This window comes from Brassica rapa, chromosome A09, assembly GCF_000309985.2.
Source record: "Brassica rapa cultivar Chiifu-401-42 chromosome A09, CAAS_Brap_v3.01, whole genome shotgun sequence".
Classification (NCBI taxonomy): domain Eukaryota; kingdom Viridiplantae; phylum Streptophyta; class Magnoliopsida; order Brassicales; family Brassicaceae; genus Brassica; species Brassica rapa.
In genome coordinates, this window is record NC_024803.2 from 28,967,196 (window position 1) to 28,983,987 (window position 16,792).

Consider the following 16,792-nt stretch of genomic DNA (forward strand, 5'->3'; position numbering starts at 1 on the left):
TTTGATACATGTATTACTAATAAATCGGTTAGAACGCCAGAATAAATATTAAAAGGAGCAGGGTTTTCTCTCTCTTCTCTCTTAAAACTTTTTAGAGAGAGAGATTCGCTTTTCTCGTCGATCTCGTTTCTGGTGATAACCAAAGTCTGAAATTCAAGTCTATTATTTGACTTTGCGATGGCTCTTGAGCACCGATGGCTGGTACTTGGCTCTAGCGACTCACTTTTCTCGCCGGCGATGTCGGTTTGCTCTTAGCGCTGGCGTCACACCTTTTCTTCCGGTGTTGACGGCCTACTGCTCTCCGAGTTACCCTAGTTTTGTTTTATGTTTCTTCTCCTATGTTTTTTCGATCTTCGCCTCTATATTTATGTTCTAGATTTAGTCGAGTTTTGATCTTCGAATCAGATTTGTCTTTTCCTTTCTATTATTAGGATTGGTTCATCTTTGGTCTTAGCTATATACTCTCTCCGTTTCAAATCAGTTGTCATTGTAGAGAAAAAAAATTATTACAAAATAAGTGTGTTTCAGAATTTCAAGACAAAATTTATGAACTTTAATTTCTAGTTTATTCTTCAATTGATTGAAATATGGTTAGGTATATTGGTAATGATGTTTTTATACTGAAAATGTATAAAATTAAATGTGTTTTTAATCTGTGTGCATAAATCTAAAACGACACTCAAAATAAAATGGAGGGAGTATCATTTAAGATGATCCGCTGTTGATTAGGAATATATGATGATTTTGATCGATTGCATGCGGCTGAATCTCTTTCATACATGAAGCAATGGCGTTTCTTGCCCCAATTTTCTGCTTGCCTCGTTGCTATTTGGGTTTACACAGTACATCATGTCCCGGTGTGTTCCCAGTGGCTGCCGCGTAGACTTGACGACACCTTTCCAGTCGGTGTTGGGAGGCGATGATTTGCTCTCTCATCTCGTATTTCCTCTACGTTTTCGTCCGAACACGTGGTGCCGACCTGGATCATTAGCTGGTTCTTCTCTACGATTTCCTCCGGCTGAGCCTTCCTGTTGGACTACCCTTGTAATTTGCTTTGTTTTTAATGTTTGGTTGGGCTTGTTAGGCTCGTCTTTGTAATTCTCCTCTTTTGTTCTTGGGCATGATAGCCATAATAAAGATGATAAAACAACCTCCCGAGTTAAAAAGAAATGTGGCATAAGTTTTCTTTTCAGTCGTTTGCCAATGCGCTACATCATGGAAATATAGGAAAATAGTACTCCCTCCGTTTCCGAAAGTAAATTTTAGATTTTTTTTTCTTGTTCCACAAAAATAGATTTTCTATATTGTTAAAGTATTTTTTTATACTTTTGAATAACATTAATTGAGAATATTTGAATTGATTAAATTTCATTGGTGGAAAATTATTAGAAAGTATATAATAAAGTAAAAATAAATTAAATTATAAACATTTATTAAATTCTTAATAAGCGTGCATACTCTAGAAAATCTTACTTTCGGGAACAGAGGAAGTAAATTGATACGATTTTCTCTTTTTATTAAAATCATAAAATTAAATTGTCGTTAGAGCCTAACAGGCAGATAAAATAGTCGTCTACAATTAGGGTGCATGTAAAAGAACTATAATTTGGTTGACTAGAAGTAATTGAACATGTTGTTTCGGTTGGCCTTTTTTTGACATCTCAAACTGGTTAAGTTAATATAAACACTTAATCTCCATATAACCTCTCTTGCTTTAGATTTAACTGGTTAAGTTAATGATTGTGTTGTTACAGGTATTGGACAATGTGGAAAAATGATCATTTGACATATCATAAAACCCATTTAAGAGATGTTTACAAAAAAATGGTAATATGGATTCATGTGGATGAAACCATACAATTACATCATTTTTTTATACTTGATAATGATCAAAACCCTTTTGCAACATACATGGAATAAACTTTTTTGTTTGACAATGTCAATGACAATCTCCTTTTGTACTGTGCAAGAGTTTGCCATGTTTCCAGTACAGAGGTCTAAGTTTGTTTGAATGGCTTGATTAATGTCTCTAAATTGAATAAAATATATTCATCATAAAGAAAAGACAAGCCATTTGGACCATTACTGGTTTTGTTGATATATAGTAGATACTAATCTCTCCCCCCCCTCCCCTCTCCCAAAATGTTGCAGAAGAGTCCAAAAAGAAGCGTTAGTGTCACTCCCTTGTCACTAGTAAAATTATGCTCTGTTCTATCCATGAGTACTATTTCCTTTTTGTCCACAACCCTCCAAAGTCTATACTGTTGAGATTCAGTATATACAGTGTCTAGTTATACGTCCTCTGTTGTTTGTCACTTTCTTCTTTGGAAGCTTGACCCAAAAACAAAGAGAATCCATATATACATCCTAAATGAAACTAAGATTAAAACTGAAGTCCATTATTCTTCTAACAGACCACAAATTTAAATAGTGTTACAAAAGGTTCAATGAAGTGTGTTTCCCACTCCCACCACCAAAAATCTTCACTTAGGTTAGGTCATAGACATTCTACTTTTCGGATTAAATGTACAGGAAGATTGAACTAATGTGTAAATTTAAATCGAACCTCTATATTTTTCTCTCTTTTTTGACCAAAGGGTTTACAGATAAGTTTTTCTTTTTGTGATGCATTTTTAAGCTCAGGAACAAATTTTATAATTTGTAGTATGCAAAAAGGTCAAGATATATTTTAGTGAAACAACTAGAAAAGATGGTTTATTTTGTAGAAGATTATAGATAAGAATAATAGTTACTAAGGTGGAGACAAAAGGTGAAAATTTAGATGAGAGGAAAAGAGGGAGAGCTAGGTATAGGCATGTTCTCACTTTCGATTAACCATTCCTACCACCACAAATAATTTAGTTTTGCGTTCAATGCCAAAACCTTACAAAGAAAGAAGAAGACAAACACATACACACACGCACATTTGTTACCGTTGATAATATTACATTTAAAACTCACAGCCTTTCCTTTTGACCTAACCCTTTACCTTTCTTTTCCTCTTACTTCAGGCTCTATCTAGCTTTTCTATTATACATACATATACATATGCACTTTCACCAATACGTAAAGGTAAAAAATAAACCAGCAGTTTCTTTAATATAAGGGATTTTTAACGGATAAAAACCTCCAAAGTATGTAACATTAAAAACTCTAAACGAACTGTAATTAACGTAAAACCCCCTTCCAAGCTAACTTTAGATATAGAGTTTTTTGTTTTCCCAAAAAAAACTTCAAAACTTCAAATTTAGAGTTCTGAAGAGCATATTTGAAGTTTCATCTTTTTATTTGCATTTTGGTCATTATAATTAATTATAAATCACATATATAATTATTAAGCATTTTTTCGCTTATCGTTTTAATCATTAAAATTTTTATATCTCATATATTTTAAATCTGTTTTTTAAAATAAGATTTATAAATATTTTAGTGTAAGATTTTATGAATTAATATTACTGTAATATTTTACTGAAAACAAGAGTATCACAAAAGAAACTTAATTAAAAATTATATTTTAAAAGATAGTGAAGAAATATTTATAACACAAATTTAAATATTACTACATCACTAATTGTCTGGTAAATTTTCTCCGGAACCTCCAAATCTCTATAATATTCAAAAAAATTTTGTGCAACCGAAGATGCAGCATTACAGAAATAATTTATGGGATAATGTGGTATTTTACTTGTAATTTAATATTTTTAATTATGTATTTTTATTTATAATTTTATATATTTAGTGTAATATTTTCTTAATTAATATTACCTTAATGTTTATATATATGTGCTAGTTATTTATAAAAAAATATGGATTTATAATAATTATAACAAATATAAGGACCATAGTGTAAAATAAAAATAATTTTGAAGTTAGGTTTGAGTTTTGTTTTTGGAGAAGAATACCTTAAAACTTCAAATTTAGAGTTTTGCAAACTATAAAATAGAGAGTATCTCCAAAAGACACTCTATAACTTTAAATATAGAGTTTTTTGTTCTCAAAAAAAAAACTTCAAAACTTCAAATTTAGAGTTTTGAGGAGTGAAACTTCATTTTTGAAGTTTTACTAATTAAAATTTCAAATTTGAAGTTTCATCTTTTATTTGTACTTTGGTCCTTACAATTTATTACACATCACATATATAACTATTTAGTATTTTCTCACTTATCGTTTTAATCCTTAAATTTTTATATCTCATAAATATTTTAAATTTGTTTTTGTAGATTCAAGGTTTACATATGAAATTTTAAAAATAATATTTATACATATTTTAGTGTAATATTTTATGAATTAATATTTCTGTAATATTTTATAAATATTTTAGTGTAAGATTTTATTAATTAATATTGTTGTAATATTTTTATATATGTGCTTTTCATTTATAATTCTTATATGGATTTACATTAATTATGACAAATATAATAACTATAGTGCACAATACAAGTAATTTTGAAGTTTTGATTTTGTAGAAGAATACCTTAAAACTTCAAATATACAGTTTTGCAAACTTCAAAACAGATATTCTTTTTGGAGAAGCTCTTATCGAATAAAACGCTCTATCTACAGTACCGGTAAAAGAAAACCAATTGTACCAATAAATCTTTAGTTTAGAGATATTTACACTAACAAACTTAGTTGGAGGTTTTGATATTAAATAACCAAAAGTAAAATTATGTAAATTTTAGTAACTTAAAATTTAAAATTAGAAATTTAAATAAAATATGTAAATAGATGAGTTATATTTGCTTTAAAATCAACACTATATACAATATAGTTTGATATTGTTTTCCAAATTACATGTTTTTTGGATCCAAATCGAACTCGATTTCTTATGTATAAATATATGAAGGGAGTTTAAGTCTATGCTCCTGAATATCCCAATTGGTTGTTCAAGTGTTGTGAATCATGTTGCTTTTTTACTATGTTTTAAGAATCAAGTTCTAGAACAACACTTGAAAACAAGTTCTTAACATCAGAAGGACTTTTTTCCATAAGAACATCATAAGGATACTCCATATCTTCTTCCATCAAAGATTTTTCTCCGGCCAAAATATCCAATTTCTCAGGTTGTACTTCATCTATCCACTTTAAATTTATATTATATATAATTTTTAATCAATAAAATCGTTACCATTGATCCATTATGGTTGATATAAATTTAAATATTAATGTTAATGTTCACTTTTATTAAATTTTAGTTATTTAAAAATTGTTTATAATTTCTTTCAAAAATTTAAAGGAGCATACATAACATTGAAACAGTGGATATCCAACTACTGAAGGACTATATACATATATATTTGAAAGGTGTTGCCCAAAGTATAAATACCACACAAAAGAATTAGTATATGAATATCCTTTATATTCACTCCTAGTGTAAAACCATCTGGTGCATATACACAACAAAAAAAATTGTTTGGACTGCTTTTCTTTAGTAATCATATTAAATATGGATCATAACTCATGCTATTGCTTGGTTTGGAGCATATGTTTCAAATACAAATTACGATGAAGACTCAGAATTTGGACCTAAAGTGAATCAAGGCAAAAAGACAGAGAGAGAAAAAGATACAAAGAAAGCCTTGGGGTTTAGTTGGTGTTTCCCTATGTAATTATGATGGAAAACCAATAAATTAAGAAGGTAATGAGAAAACAAGGAAATAAGAGACAAGACGTGAGAGGGTGGGGATGGGCCATTCCCACTCCTTTAGCCAACCCATAAAGACAAAAGTTGTTTTTCAGGTTCAGACCAAATGGAGTCTGTCTCCTTCGTTTTATTTCTTTTCTTTTTATATTTTCAGTTCCCAACAAAATGACCTTATTTATTTACTGATAAAATATTCGCACAATCCAAAGTTTGATCATCGCGATCAAATTTCCTTTTCTTCTTAAGTTAGTTAAATAGATGATCATGTTAGTTATTAAGGTGACATATTTTCATATGGTTTCAATAAATGACTTTAGAAAATAGTAACACAGAATTTATTTAAAACAAATGCATATTTTCTCAGAAAGAAGCATAAGCTTTTAGTCCGTCAAAAATGATTATACGTTAAAGACCAGAGACACATGCAACAGTTGAGACTCAGATTCCACCAGAATATGATACCGATCTTTTTAACATTCGATAACCTGATTAATTATATAGACGAACGAGTCATTTCGCTTTACCAACCCATCACAATTGAGAAAGCTGTGATAAAATCTGGAGTCTTTACTATTTACGTCATGAGACAATAGTTTCAGTCCTCCACGTTACCACATGCGAATGACCTCGTAGTTTATATTCATATCAGCGTGGAACAAAAAAAACTCTAATCGAATACATATGAATTATCGCAACAAATTAATAGTTTGTAAAAATGCTGCTTTAGCAATAAAATTTGCAACGCAAACAACGAATGGACGTGATTAGGAAGTTATGTTAGGTTTCATAATTATTAAGATTCGTTATCAATTTTGCAAATGATATGGGGAGTAGATATGAGGAATGGTAGGAGTAATTTACGGCGACATTTTCAAGTGAGGGGGTGGGGGGGACACTGTTACCTTGGCCCCATTATCATCTCATTATCAACAAAGTAAGCTCTCTGCCTCTCTCTATCCCTCTCCGCGATCGCTGCGTTCATATAAATAAGTCTTACGTAGTTACGTGTGTCAATCAGCAATTATATCTCCTTTGACTATCATTTTTTTTTTTTTTTTTTTTTTTTAGGGAAAGTTTACATCATTTTTCTACAGCATAATCGAAAACACAAAATAGGGTGAAACTCATGTGAAGCAGAAGTTTATGACAGTGTCTTTGTTAGTCTTGATAGTCTTTCACGCTTGATAGTCTTTCACGCTTGAAACTGATCGAACCATGTGGAGATAAAAGATTCCTGAGTACGAGATCGAACTTGATAAGATAGAGAGTTTTCCTTATCCATTCCCAACAGCTTCGCCCTGATTTGAACCTGAATCTCTTTTACAATTTGGGTGGCCGGGTTGTTCACACCCGAGTGTAAACGCGAGTTCCTCTCTCTCCAAATGAAATAAATCGCCCCCTGAAAAACCAACTTCAAGATAGCTCTAACCCGAGGTCCTTTGACTATCATCCTATAGAGCATATTGAACATTCTTCAAAAGAATATTTGACATGGTATCTATTCAAATACAAGATCCTTGTTAAATCGTATCTTTCTTAACAAGTTAATAATATATCTGGTTCGAAAAAAAAAAAAAATATATATATATATATATCTGGTTCGTTTTGTTGATTTGGTCTGTTTTGTCATTAAAAAGATTTGTTTGTAATTTGAACTATATCGTCTTATATATTTTTGGAAGTTTTGTTGAATGCCCACAAAGGTATATTATATATTATATATATTGTATGTTTATTAATATTTTTTATTTTTATCAGAAAGGTATTTAGCTTTTCCTCGAATATATATAACTGGGTAAAAAATACATCAAAAAGTTTCTACGAAGAATAAGAAAAAAGGTTAAAAGGACTTGGCTTAAACTTAAAGCTCCTAAAAGCATAATACATCATTCTATACACATTCCCGAAAAAAAAACAAAAATAGAATTAATAGAACTTACTACTTTTAAGGTGATATTTTAAAAACACGTCGGAAGAAAGGATAAGTCTTTTTCTTGACAAAAAAAGGATAAGTCTTTTTCGAATAAAAAAGGTCGGAATATGGAAAAGATTGGACACTGGTGCGTGGTGGAATGACGAGAAAATAATTTAATAAAATAAAATAAAAAGGAGAAATGATTTGGTCTTGGGAAGATGGAGAAAGATTGGCGTGAAGCATCAAATTGGCTCTAATCAAAGCCCTTTTGTTCGCATCTGTTTATCCAGTCTGATATCGATAGACTTGATTATATAATAACATACTTTTTAATCTAGCTTTGGCAGTAATTATATAACCAATTGAACACATGTAATTTATACAAGAAATATACAATGACTAAAGAAATACAAACTTTGTCTAGAAAATTACCAATCTCTCTTACGAGCCATGCCAATATGAGTGCTACTGACCACGCATTCAGATTAACAATGAGTAGATCCGCTTGATTCACCTATTTTTGTTTCAACAAATATACATGATTTTAAGACAACTTAGTGAAATATGACATAGGTTTCATTTTCTAAAAGTCGATTACTATGCAACTGTTGCGAAGAACATCATCTACACACTCAAATTTCAGAGTAATGTACTTTATAGGGGCCAAAATAAAAACGAAAGATACAAAAATAATACAGTATAGTTTAAAAATTCTATATGCTGAAAAAGTAACCCTAAAAAGTTATAAAATTGCTGAAACGCATAATTGCATGCAATGGTCTATGCGAGTGCCATGCCATTGTTAAAAGTTCATTTACACGCATACATATTACATACCAAACCACTCTTGTCGTTAGGGGTGGGCACTTTACCCGATATCCGAAGTGGCACCCGAACCCGATCCAAAAAAACCGAACCGAAATCCGAACCAAAGTAGCAAAATACCCGAACGGGTATTGAATAAGGAGAGATTGGATATCCGAACCCGAACGGATAATACCTGAACCCGAATGGATATCCGAAGATAACCGAACATATGTATAATTAACCTTATGTTTCTACTTTATATCTCTCATTTTATATAAAATATTTATATTGATACTACACATAATTTAAGTTCATATGATATACATACAATTTCGAAAAAAATGATTTGCTACTCACTTAAAATGCATGTCAAGTTTTTTATTTCAAAAATTAACAAAAAGTTATATCCAAAATTAAAAAAAAAATAACTAAATTAGTGCCTTTTTAGTTTTAAAATGTTATGTCCAAATCTATTAACCATTCAATCTATTAAAAATAAAAAATTAGTTAACTAAAAGTTATATTTTTAAATACAATAAACTTGAGAAATGAAAATTTTAATATTTTTTTTCAAAATCTAAATATCCGAACCCGATCCGAAATAACCGAATCCGAACTAAAAATACCCGAACCCGACCCGAAGTACAGAAATACCCGAACGGGTTCTAGACCTCTATACCGAAATACCCGAAAATCCGAAATACCCGACCCGAACCCGAACGGGTACCCGAACGCCCACCCCTACTTGTCGTTGTAATTCTTCGAATTTTTTACCTTATTATTTCCTTCTCTACCATGCCTAGCTAAAATTTAAATTATAGCTGGACGCCTGGACCAGACTCATGTTCTTCTCAATCTTTTATAGTGTAGCTGTAACCATCTCAAGTGCCGTGGTCCACAGTGATATTTATAAGGGATTGGTTCTGCGATAATTGAAACAAGTATGTGGATTTTCGGTATGTTATCTTTTTGTTATTATTCAAATTTGAATTTTGAAATCAACAAATATGAACTAATAAAAACAAATAATTGTAGTTAGTGCAAAGTATGCATATTTACCGAAATAAAGAAAATTATAATGGAATGGAGACCATAATAGATGTGGAACAATTAAAATGATGGTCATAATTATTAAATAATTTCGACTAAAACAAGTTCTTATCCAATTTTTATTTTATAAATAGATATAATTGATCTTTATAGTTTTGAAAAAAAAATCAGGCTTTGTCAATTAATAAAAAGTTATATGTATAAATACATCCGATAAAGAGGCTGCAGCTGAAGTTTCTGCTCTTGGTTCGAGTAGTATTGGCCATCTAGTCGTATTTTAAATGAATTTAATCGTCTATGAATGTATCCGAATATAAGATTTCGTGAAATTAGTATTTTGGTCTAGAAAGTTCGGGATCTCCAGGGATCAAAATAAAAAGCAAAAATACATGTGGACTGCAGCACTTGATATAAATGCCAAGAAGCAAGTGAGAAAACAAAGACTCCAAAGTCATCACTTGTCTCCTCTTCCTTTCTTCTCGGCAACAACCACAACACACCAAAGAAGAAGAAGTGACATCAAGACACATCATGTCTCCCCCTCTCCAATGCTTTACAATATCCATAGTCCTGTTTCTGAGCTTCTCCAGTGTTCTGTCTCACTCCGACCGGATCACGCGTCTACCCGGTCAACCCCGGGTCGGATTCCAGCAGTACTCTGGTTATGTCACCGTCGACGAAAAGAAACAGAGGGCTCTGTTTTACTACTTGGCCGAAGCTGAAACCGATCCCATTAATAAGCCTCTGGTTCTCTGGCTCAATGGAGGTTCGTTTTCATTTTTGACCCTTGCATATGTTTTTTATTTATTTTATTTTAAAAGCAGAGAACAAATGTGGGTTTGAATGGCAGGACCTGGATGTTCATCTTTGGGTGTTGGTGCATTCTCAGAGAACGGACCATTTAGACCAAAAGGACCTGTTTTGGTCAAGAATCAACATAGCTGGAACCAAGGTAACTAAAGCCTTTTAATTCCACATTTCAACTTTTGAACACTTCTTGATTTTCTTGATTTTTATTGGTGGTTGCAGAGGCAAATATGTTGTATCTAGAGACACCTGTTGGAGTTGGATTCTCATATTCAACTCAGTATGAGAGTGTGAATGATAAAATCACTGGTTAATCTCTTTCTTTGCTTTCTTAATTATTTGTCAAATTCCTAGTTCTTGTCCTGAAAAGAAATGATTATTCTTACACTGCAAGCCAAAATTCTTTAGAGAAACTGTGCTGAATCTATTTGATTTAGACTTTGCATAAAGAAAGGTACACCATACTTTTGTGTCTTTTTCCTTTTTCTGAACCAAAAAAAAAACAAAAAGTTCTAACCACCATCAACAAGACAGTTTTTATAATAGATAAAAGGATTTAAATTATTTTTGTTTTTAATTTAAAGATTACAAATCTTGTGATAATGATGACGATGCAGTGACCTGTGAATGCCATTTCCCCGTTTTGTTCTCCTTTTTACATGAAATGAAAACTAACAATATAGTTATGTTTTTTTCTCAAAGAATAAAATTTCAGCTTTTGTGTTCTTGCTCTGTCTCAAGACTGACAAAAAGAACAAAAGAATTCAACCTTATTTGCATTTCATATCTGAATATTATTTGTTCTCTTCTTCTTCTTGTTTCTTTCTGTTTGTCTTCACATCTCAAAAGTTCTTTCTCTCTTTTCTCTTTTTATCCACTTCAGCAAGAGACAACCTTGTGTTCTTGCAAAGATGGTTCCTCAAGTTCCCTCACTATCTCAATCGAAGTCTCTTCATCACTGGCGAAAGTTATGCGGGTAACAACTTGTTTAATTTCAGCCATTTCAATCTCTTCACTGTACATACTTCTTTTCTTTAAAAGTTTCAGTTTCCATGAAAATGTAGGCCATTATGTTCCCCAACTAGCTGAGCTTATGATTCAGTACAACCAGAAGCACCATCTGTTCAATCTCAGAGGAATTGCTGTAAGCTTTAAGACACCATTTCATCCTCCACTTATCATATCTATTACAATGTGTTTTTTTTTCCTGTTTGTTTTGTAGATTGGCAATCCGGTTCTGGAGTTTTCAACTGACTTCAATTCCCGGGCTGAGTACTTCTGGTCTCACGGCTTGATCTCGGACTCAACTTACAAAATGTTCACTTCTTACTGTAATTACTCACGCTATGTGAGTGAGTACTATAGAGGGTCAATGTCTAGTATCTGCTCTAAAGTGATGAGTCAAGTTAGCACTGAGACTAGCCGTTTTGTCGACAAGTATGATGTCACTCTCGACGTCTGCATTCCCTCTGTGCTATCTCAATCCAAAGTCGTAAGCCCTAACGTGAGTCACAAGTCACAACCCCACAAACATAAATATAAAACATGTGTTTATGAACTTTGTTGATTTGTTATTGAACAGCAAGTGGGAGAATCTGTGGATGTATGTGTGGAAGATGAGACGGTGAAGTATCTAAACCGAAGAGATGTGCAGGAAGCTCTTCATGCTAGACTCGTAGGAGTACGCGAATGGACAGTTTGCAGCAAGTTAGTAGTATTCACTTTCTTCTCTTAATAATTTTCAGATGATTGCTTATTGATGTTAATAGTTTTAATCAAACAACTTATGTTTTTGTTTCCTCATGATGAATACAGTGTTCTTGATTACCAATTGCTTGATGTGGAAATACCGACCATTAACATCGTAGGGAGCCTTGTTCAAGCTGGAGTTCCTGTTCTTGTGTACAGTGGAGATCAAGATTCAGTGATCCCGTTGACAGGAAGTAGAACCTTAGTGAACAGATTGGCCAAACGATTGGGACTGAGAACAAGTGTGCCTTATCGAGTCTGGTTTGCAGGACAACAGGTACACAAACATCACTCCCTAATGGTAAAGAAGAGATTTATTAACAAAAAAAAATTAACACATTTGGTTTGTTGTTTCAGGTTGGTGGCTGGACTCAAGTCTATGGAAATGTCTTGTCATTTGCAACTGTGCGAGGAGCTTCACATGAGGTCCCATTCTCACAGCCTCATAGATCACTAGTGCTTTTCAAAGCGTTCTTGGACGGTCATCCTCTTCCTGAAGAGTTCTGATACTAACCGTGATCGCTTTTGTAAAGATTTTGGCAAATGGTTTAACCTAAGAATATGGTTTATTTAATCGGCGAAAAAAAGCCAAGAAAAAAAAAGCGGAAAGATTTGTTTTATTTTTGTTGTTGTAAAAGATGTGAACCTTGTGGTAGGAAGGAAGTGTATGTTCTTGGAAGTTGAGTGTTGTGTTAAACTACGACAGGAGCTTCTACTTGCATTGTTAAGTCTTTAAATTCAAGGGCTATGATTGGTTTTGATAGCATTACAGCTACACTTAACCGCCTTTCATTTTCATGCAACTCTTGTGATGTGTGATTCTCTTCTGAATCTGTCTCATTGTCCAAAGGATGTGATACTACCGCAGGTCTCACCGGCCTCACCCTGTAAATATACTCTTTTCAATAAATGTGTATTCTATCAAGGGATTGGCTTTAGGTCAAAGCAGAAACATCACCTGCACTGGAGATGGCAAGAGTATTTGAGCAGGTTCGGAAAGTACTTTGTATTTCCACTGTCATTATATGACATTCTTGATGAGTTTATTAGCCAAGTCTCCAACGAAAGCAATCCCAAGAACCAAATTCTTACCTAAAACTCGGTAGTGACATTTTAATTGCTGGTCCCATCCAGTTTCCGAGTTTTTTCTCCATTTCTGAGGTTGCCAGTTCAAGACCATAGTCAGATATCAAAAAAAATGACACAATTTTTCTCAGATTATAATACACATAGGCTTAAGTCAGACCAAGAAGCAAAGAACTCACCATCTGATCTAAATTTGATACTGCAGATATCAGCAGAAGCAGCACTATCAACTTCACTAACCTTAACCTCCACCATATCTTCAGGGTGAGACAGAGAAGTTCCTAGCCTAAATGTGTCCAAGAAACCAAAAGTTCTCTCCCTTTTCCCCTTTGGAACTGCTGTTATTTTCTATTCACAACCACAAAAGTTACTTCTCCAAGAGTTTGGGAAGAATGTTTTTTCTAGTTGTCTCCACTTTATGCATACAAGATTAATTTTGTTTTTTCCTCATTTGATAGTTTAAAAGAAGAAACTTAATGAGAGCATAATCAATAATTCTCAAAATCTAAAAATCACTGATGAGACCAAAGATGAGGCACTAACTTTTGAAAATCTTGCAACTTGGCTTGGTAGTCCTACTTCCTGCAACACCACCATGTTATATAATAATAATGCATCATTATCATTCAATCTCTCAACATTAGAGACAAAGTAGACCCATCTACCTTGCGTCCGTGATGACACGCCTCATCACTGTTTACAAGCACCCTCGCGGCCCATCTAAACGGATATAAGAAAGATGTAATCATCACTACATTTGATAAGTATGTACATCTAATTAACATAATATTCTCCAAATTGGTCACTTGAGAGTCAAACTTTCCTTTACTAAAGAATGATATATAATTTATATTAGCGTAAGCAAGGGGGAATGAATATACGCGCATGATGTAGGAGGGTTCCATACAGTTCCTGCAATCACCACAAGCTGTGAAAAAAGCGACAGACAAAAGTAAGAGGAACGATCAAAGAATGTTGTGGAGCGATAATTTTTAGTAAATTAGGAGCAAGAAGAGACCTCATCGAAGACACCAGCTGGGCTATCATCGTAGCTAGCGAGGAAAAACCCACCAAGAGTGTATCTGAAAATTCCAAAAGAACAATAATTGTTTTGAGGAAGACAAAATTTAAAATAGAAACAAGCCTGTAATAAGAAGCTTGTCTATACCCAAAAGCTTCAACTAATCGAAGCTCCTTAGGGATGAATGCTCGAGCAGTCGCAGCCTTCACAAGATGAATCTGGTATAAGGCACTGAAACCAAAGCAAGCAGAAAATTCAGCAAAGCATATACAAGAAGGAGAAGAACAGCTTGAGACGTTCTTGAAAAGCTACAAAAGAAAAAAGAAAACAAAATTCTTGCCTTCCTTTGAATATCCATGGAGGTTTGGCATAGCAGGATGAAATCCTTCTCTCTAAAACATCCATGGAGAGGGATGCTATCTAATCCACACAGGGAAAAACATGACTTAGGAGACAAGTTATGAAGATAGCTGAGTGTAAATATCCAAAAATGACATGAAAGCATCTATTGGCTGCACCACATGAAAAGTATAAAATTATACATAACCATTGAGAAGAAAGATAAAGAGAATCTCAAACACATGGCCAGATAACTCAACCATATCCAAGTTGTCTGCTTTTAAAACTGTAAAACATCTACTTTGGGTATATATTCCTTAGCAAGAAAGTAAATCCCAGAAAGGAAAGAAAAGGAAGCACTATATTGATTATGAGAAAGCATACTCAATGTCTCAACTTTCGATATTAAATCAAACCAGTCACTATGGAGTATGGTCTATGTGTTCAGGCAGTTTTGTCTTAAAAGTTCCTTTTCCCGACCAGATTCAGCAACTGCAAGTGGGTTTCTAAAGACAATTCTTAAGCGATCATCATGGATAAACCATGAAATGTGAGTAGCAACACAAGTAGATTAATCCAAGAACTACTACATGACAAATGCTACTCCAAAATAGAAAAAGAAAACATACAGTGGATAATGAACGTCGTTAAAACCCTCCTGAAGAATAAAATCTTCAAGCGGTTTGAGCAGGGTTCTTTGAGAAAGATAAGAACTTTCAAGAAAACAAAGAGTGGGGAGTTTCTATTGTGCAGATTATTAAAGTAGTAATAAATGAAAAAGAAGAGGAACCGACAGAGAGGGTGAAGGTTCGTTGGTGATAGAAGAAGATAGGCTTTGGTTTCTTCGTCCAATCATAAAGACTTTGTCTCTCTTTTTCAAGCTTTTTCTTATTTCGCGCCAATCCCAAGTTAACGTCATCTTCCACCTTCTCTCATTTGCTTATCATTCCCTATCATTAATGATTGTTTATTTATTTTGTTCTTTTAATTAAAGTAGGAATAGTTAGGTTTAAACTTTTCAATCTGCTAAAGATTGACTAGAAATTAGGTTACTTGGCAAAATAAAGTTATTGGAAAAGCTAATTTGCTAAAATGCAATTAGGTTTAAATATAGAAAGAAGGATAACTTACATTAAAAATATATATATGCTTAACTGAAAGCCAAATAAGATTTTTTAGACTAGTTAATGGGTTGAAAATAATCATCTGATAGGAAATTTAGTCTTATTTGCAAAATAAAATATGATAGATCTTTAGATTTGCATTTAAATGATTAACATATTTGGATTCCATCTGTTATATATAGAAAATGATTTAAATATCGACAAAACTATTTCTAGATTTGGAGAATGATTTTAAATATAACACAAATATCTTCTAGAGTGTCTGTCTACAAGATCATTTAAAAAAAATAGTTAGGTTTATTTTATTTTAATATTCTTACTTACCAATAATATTATTATTCTACTTAGCCTTAGCTATTTTTCTTGCTATCATTCCATGATGCATGAGATGAGGAGAATCATTTACAGCACATAAGCATCCTCAGAAATTAAAAAAAAATAACATGATAATGTAAGCTTTTCACAGTTTCAGACTTCAGTAGACTGTAGATATGTTAAAATGAACGAAAGGAAGAGAAGTGGTGCGTTTGCATACGCTGGTGCGGCTTTTTCATTTGTTTATTAACAAAGTTAGTGAAACTCTTATATTTTTCGATCTTCTATCTGTGAATATTCTAAAGCAATCACTTTAGAAATATCTCACAATCTGCCATTCATAGAGATTCAGTAAGATCTACATATTTCATGTACATCTAACCTTTTCGGCATAATATTACTTTAATATACGGACAAAATAAAATAAAGAATGAAAAATAAAATACTCGACTTTTAAGTAATCAAAGATTCAGAAGACAGGAAGGCCACGCTACCAAATTTTGGATTTGCAACAACCATATCACAAAGTACATTTCGAGAATATCAATATTTAGATCTGATCGATGAGATGAAACTAGTAGTGACATTATATGGTTTGGAATTTTGCAAAACGGCTAGGTTCGACTTGTGACGCTGTATAGATTTGCTTACGATGGACTACGATATTTGTACTGTCTACGTCAGAACATAAACAGATTTGCCATTTAAGTTTTTGTCACTAAATATTTTCGTATTGTATAAATTCTTCACAAATTATATGGAAGCTAACCCACTTTTGAATGGGTTATATAAAATAAACACATCATGCATAATCTTTAACAATAAATATTCAGATAAGTATTCAAATATTACTTTACAAGAAATTCCATGAACTAGTGCTCACAAGTAAAACAAGGAAGAAAAAATCATATAAGGTGCTGTTTGTTTCTCCATTT

General features: G+C 32.7%; 2 protein-coding genes across 6 annotated transcripts; one reads left to right on the top strand and one right to left on the bottom strand.

Annotated features, from left to right (window-relative positions):
- The first annotated feature begins 9,189 nt into the window (after nucleotides 1–9,189).
- Nucleotides 9,190–12,733, top strand: LOC103838988 (serine carboxypeptidase-like 45). Its single transcript, XM_009115455.3, has 9 exons — nucleotides 9,190–10,182; nucleotides 10,267–10,368; nucleotides 10,446–10,532; nucleotides 11,107–11,199; nucleotides 11,288–11,367; nucleotides 11,446–11,727; nucleotides 11,806–11,930; nucleotides 12,039–12,249; nucleotides 12,330–12,733. The coding sequence occupies exons 1-9, from the start codon at nucleotides 9,948–9,950 to the stop codon at nucleotides 12,477–12,479; spliced, it is 1,365 nt and encodes a 454-aa protein (XP_009113703.1). The 5' UTR covers nucleotides 9,190–9,947; the 3' UTR covers nucleotides 12,480–12,733.
- On the bottom strand, nucleotides 12,349–16,756 carry LOC103838987 (protein NEOXANTHIN-DEFICIENT 1). Of its 5 annotated transcripts, none has more exons than XM_033279577.1 (12): nucleotides 15,048–16,756; nucleotides 14,803–14,910; nucleotides 14,420–14,499; nucleotides 14,227–14,310; nucleotides 14,077–14,140; nucleotides 13,940–13,986; nucleotides 13,724–13,778; nucleotides 13,602–13,640; nucleotides 13,238–13,406; nucleotides 13,065–13,128; nucleotides 12,931–12,987; nucleotides 12,572–12,857 (listed from the first exon to the last, which is right to left on the bottom strand). In XM_033279577.1, exons 3-12 carry the CDS (start codon nucleotides 14,482–14,484, stop codon nucleotides 12,665–12,667), a joined length of 837 nt encoding a protein of 278 aa, XP_033135468.1. In that variant the 5' UTR covers nucleotides 14,485–14,499; nucleotides 14,803–14,910; nucleotides 15,048–16,756; the 3' UTR covers nucleotides 12,572–12,664. The 5 variants fall into 5 exon arrangements, with proteins under 5 accessions (XP_033135469.1, XP_033135468.1, XP_033135467.1 ...); XM_033279576.1 differs by having other exon boundaries at nucleotides 14,803–14,924; XM_033279578.1 differs by lacking the exon at nucleotides 15,048–16,756 and adding an exon at nucleotides 12,349–12,525 and having other exon boundaries at nucleotides 12,619–12,857; nucleotides 14,420–15,037.
- Between the last annotated feature and the right edge of the window lie 36 nt (nucleotides 16,757–16,792).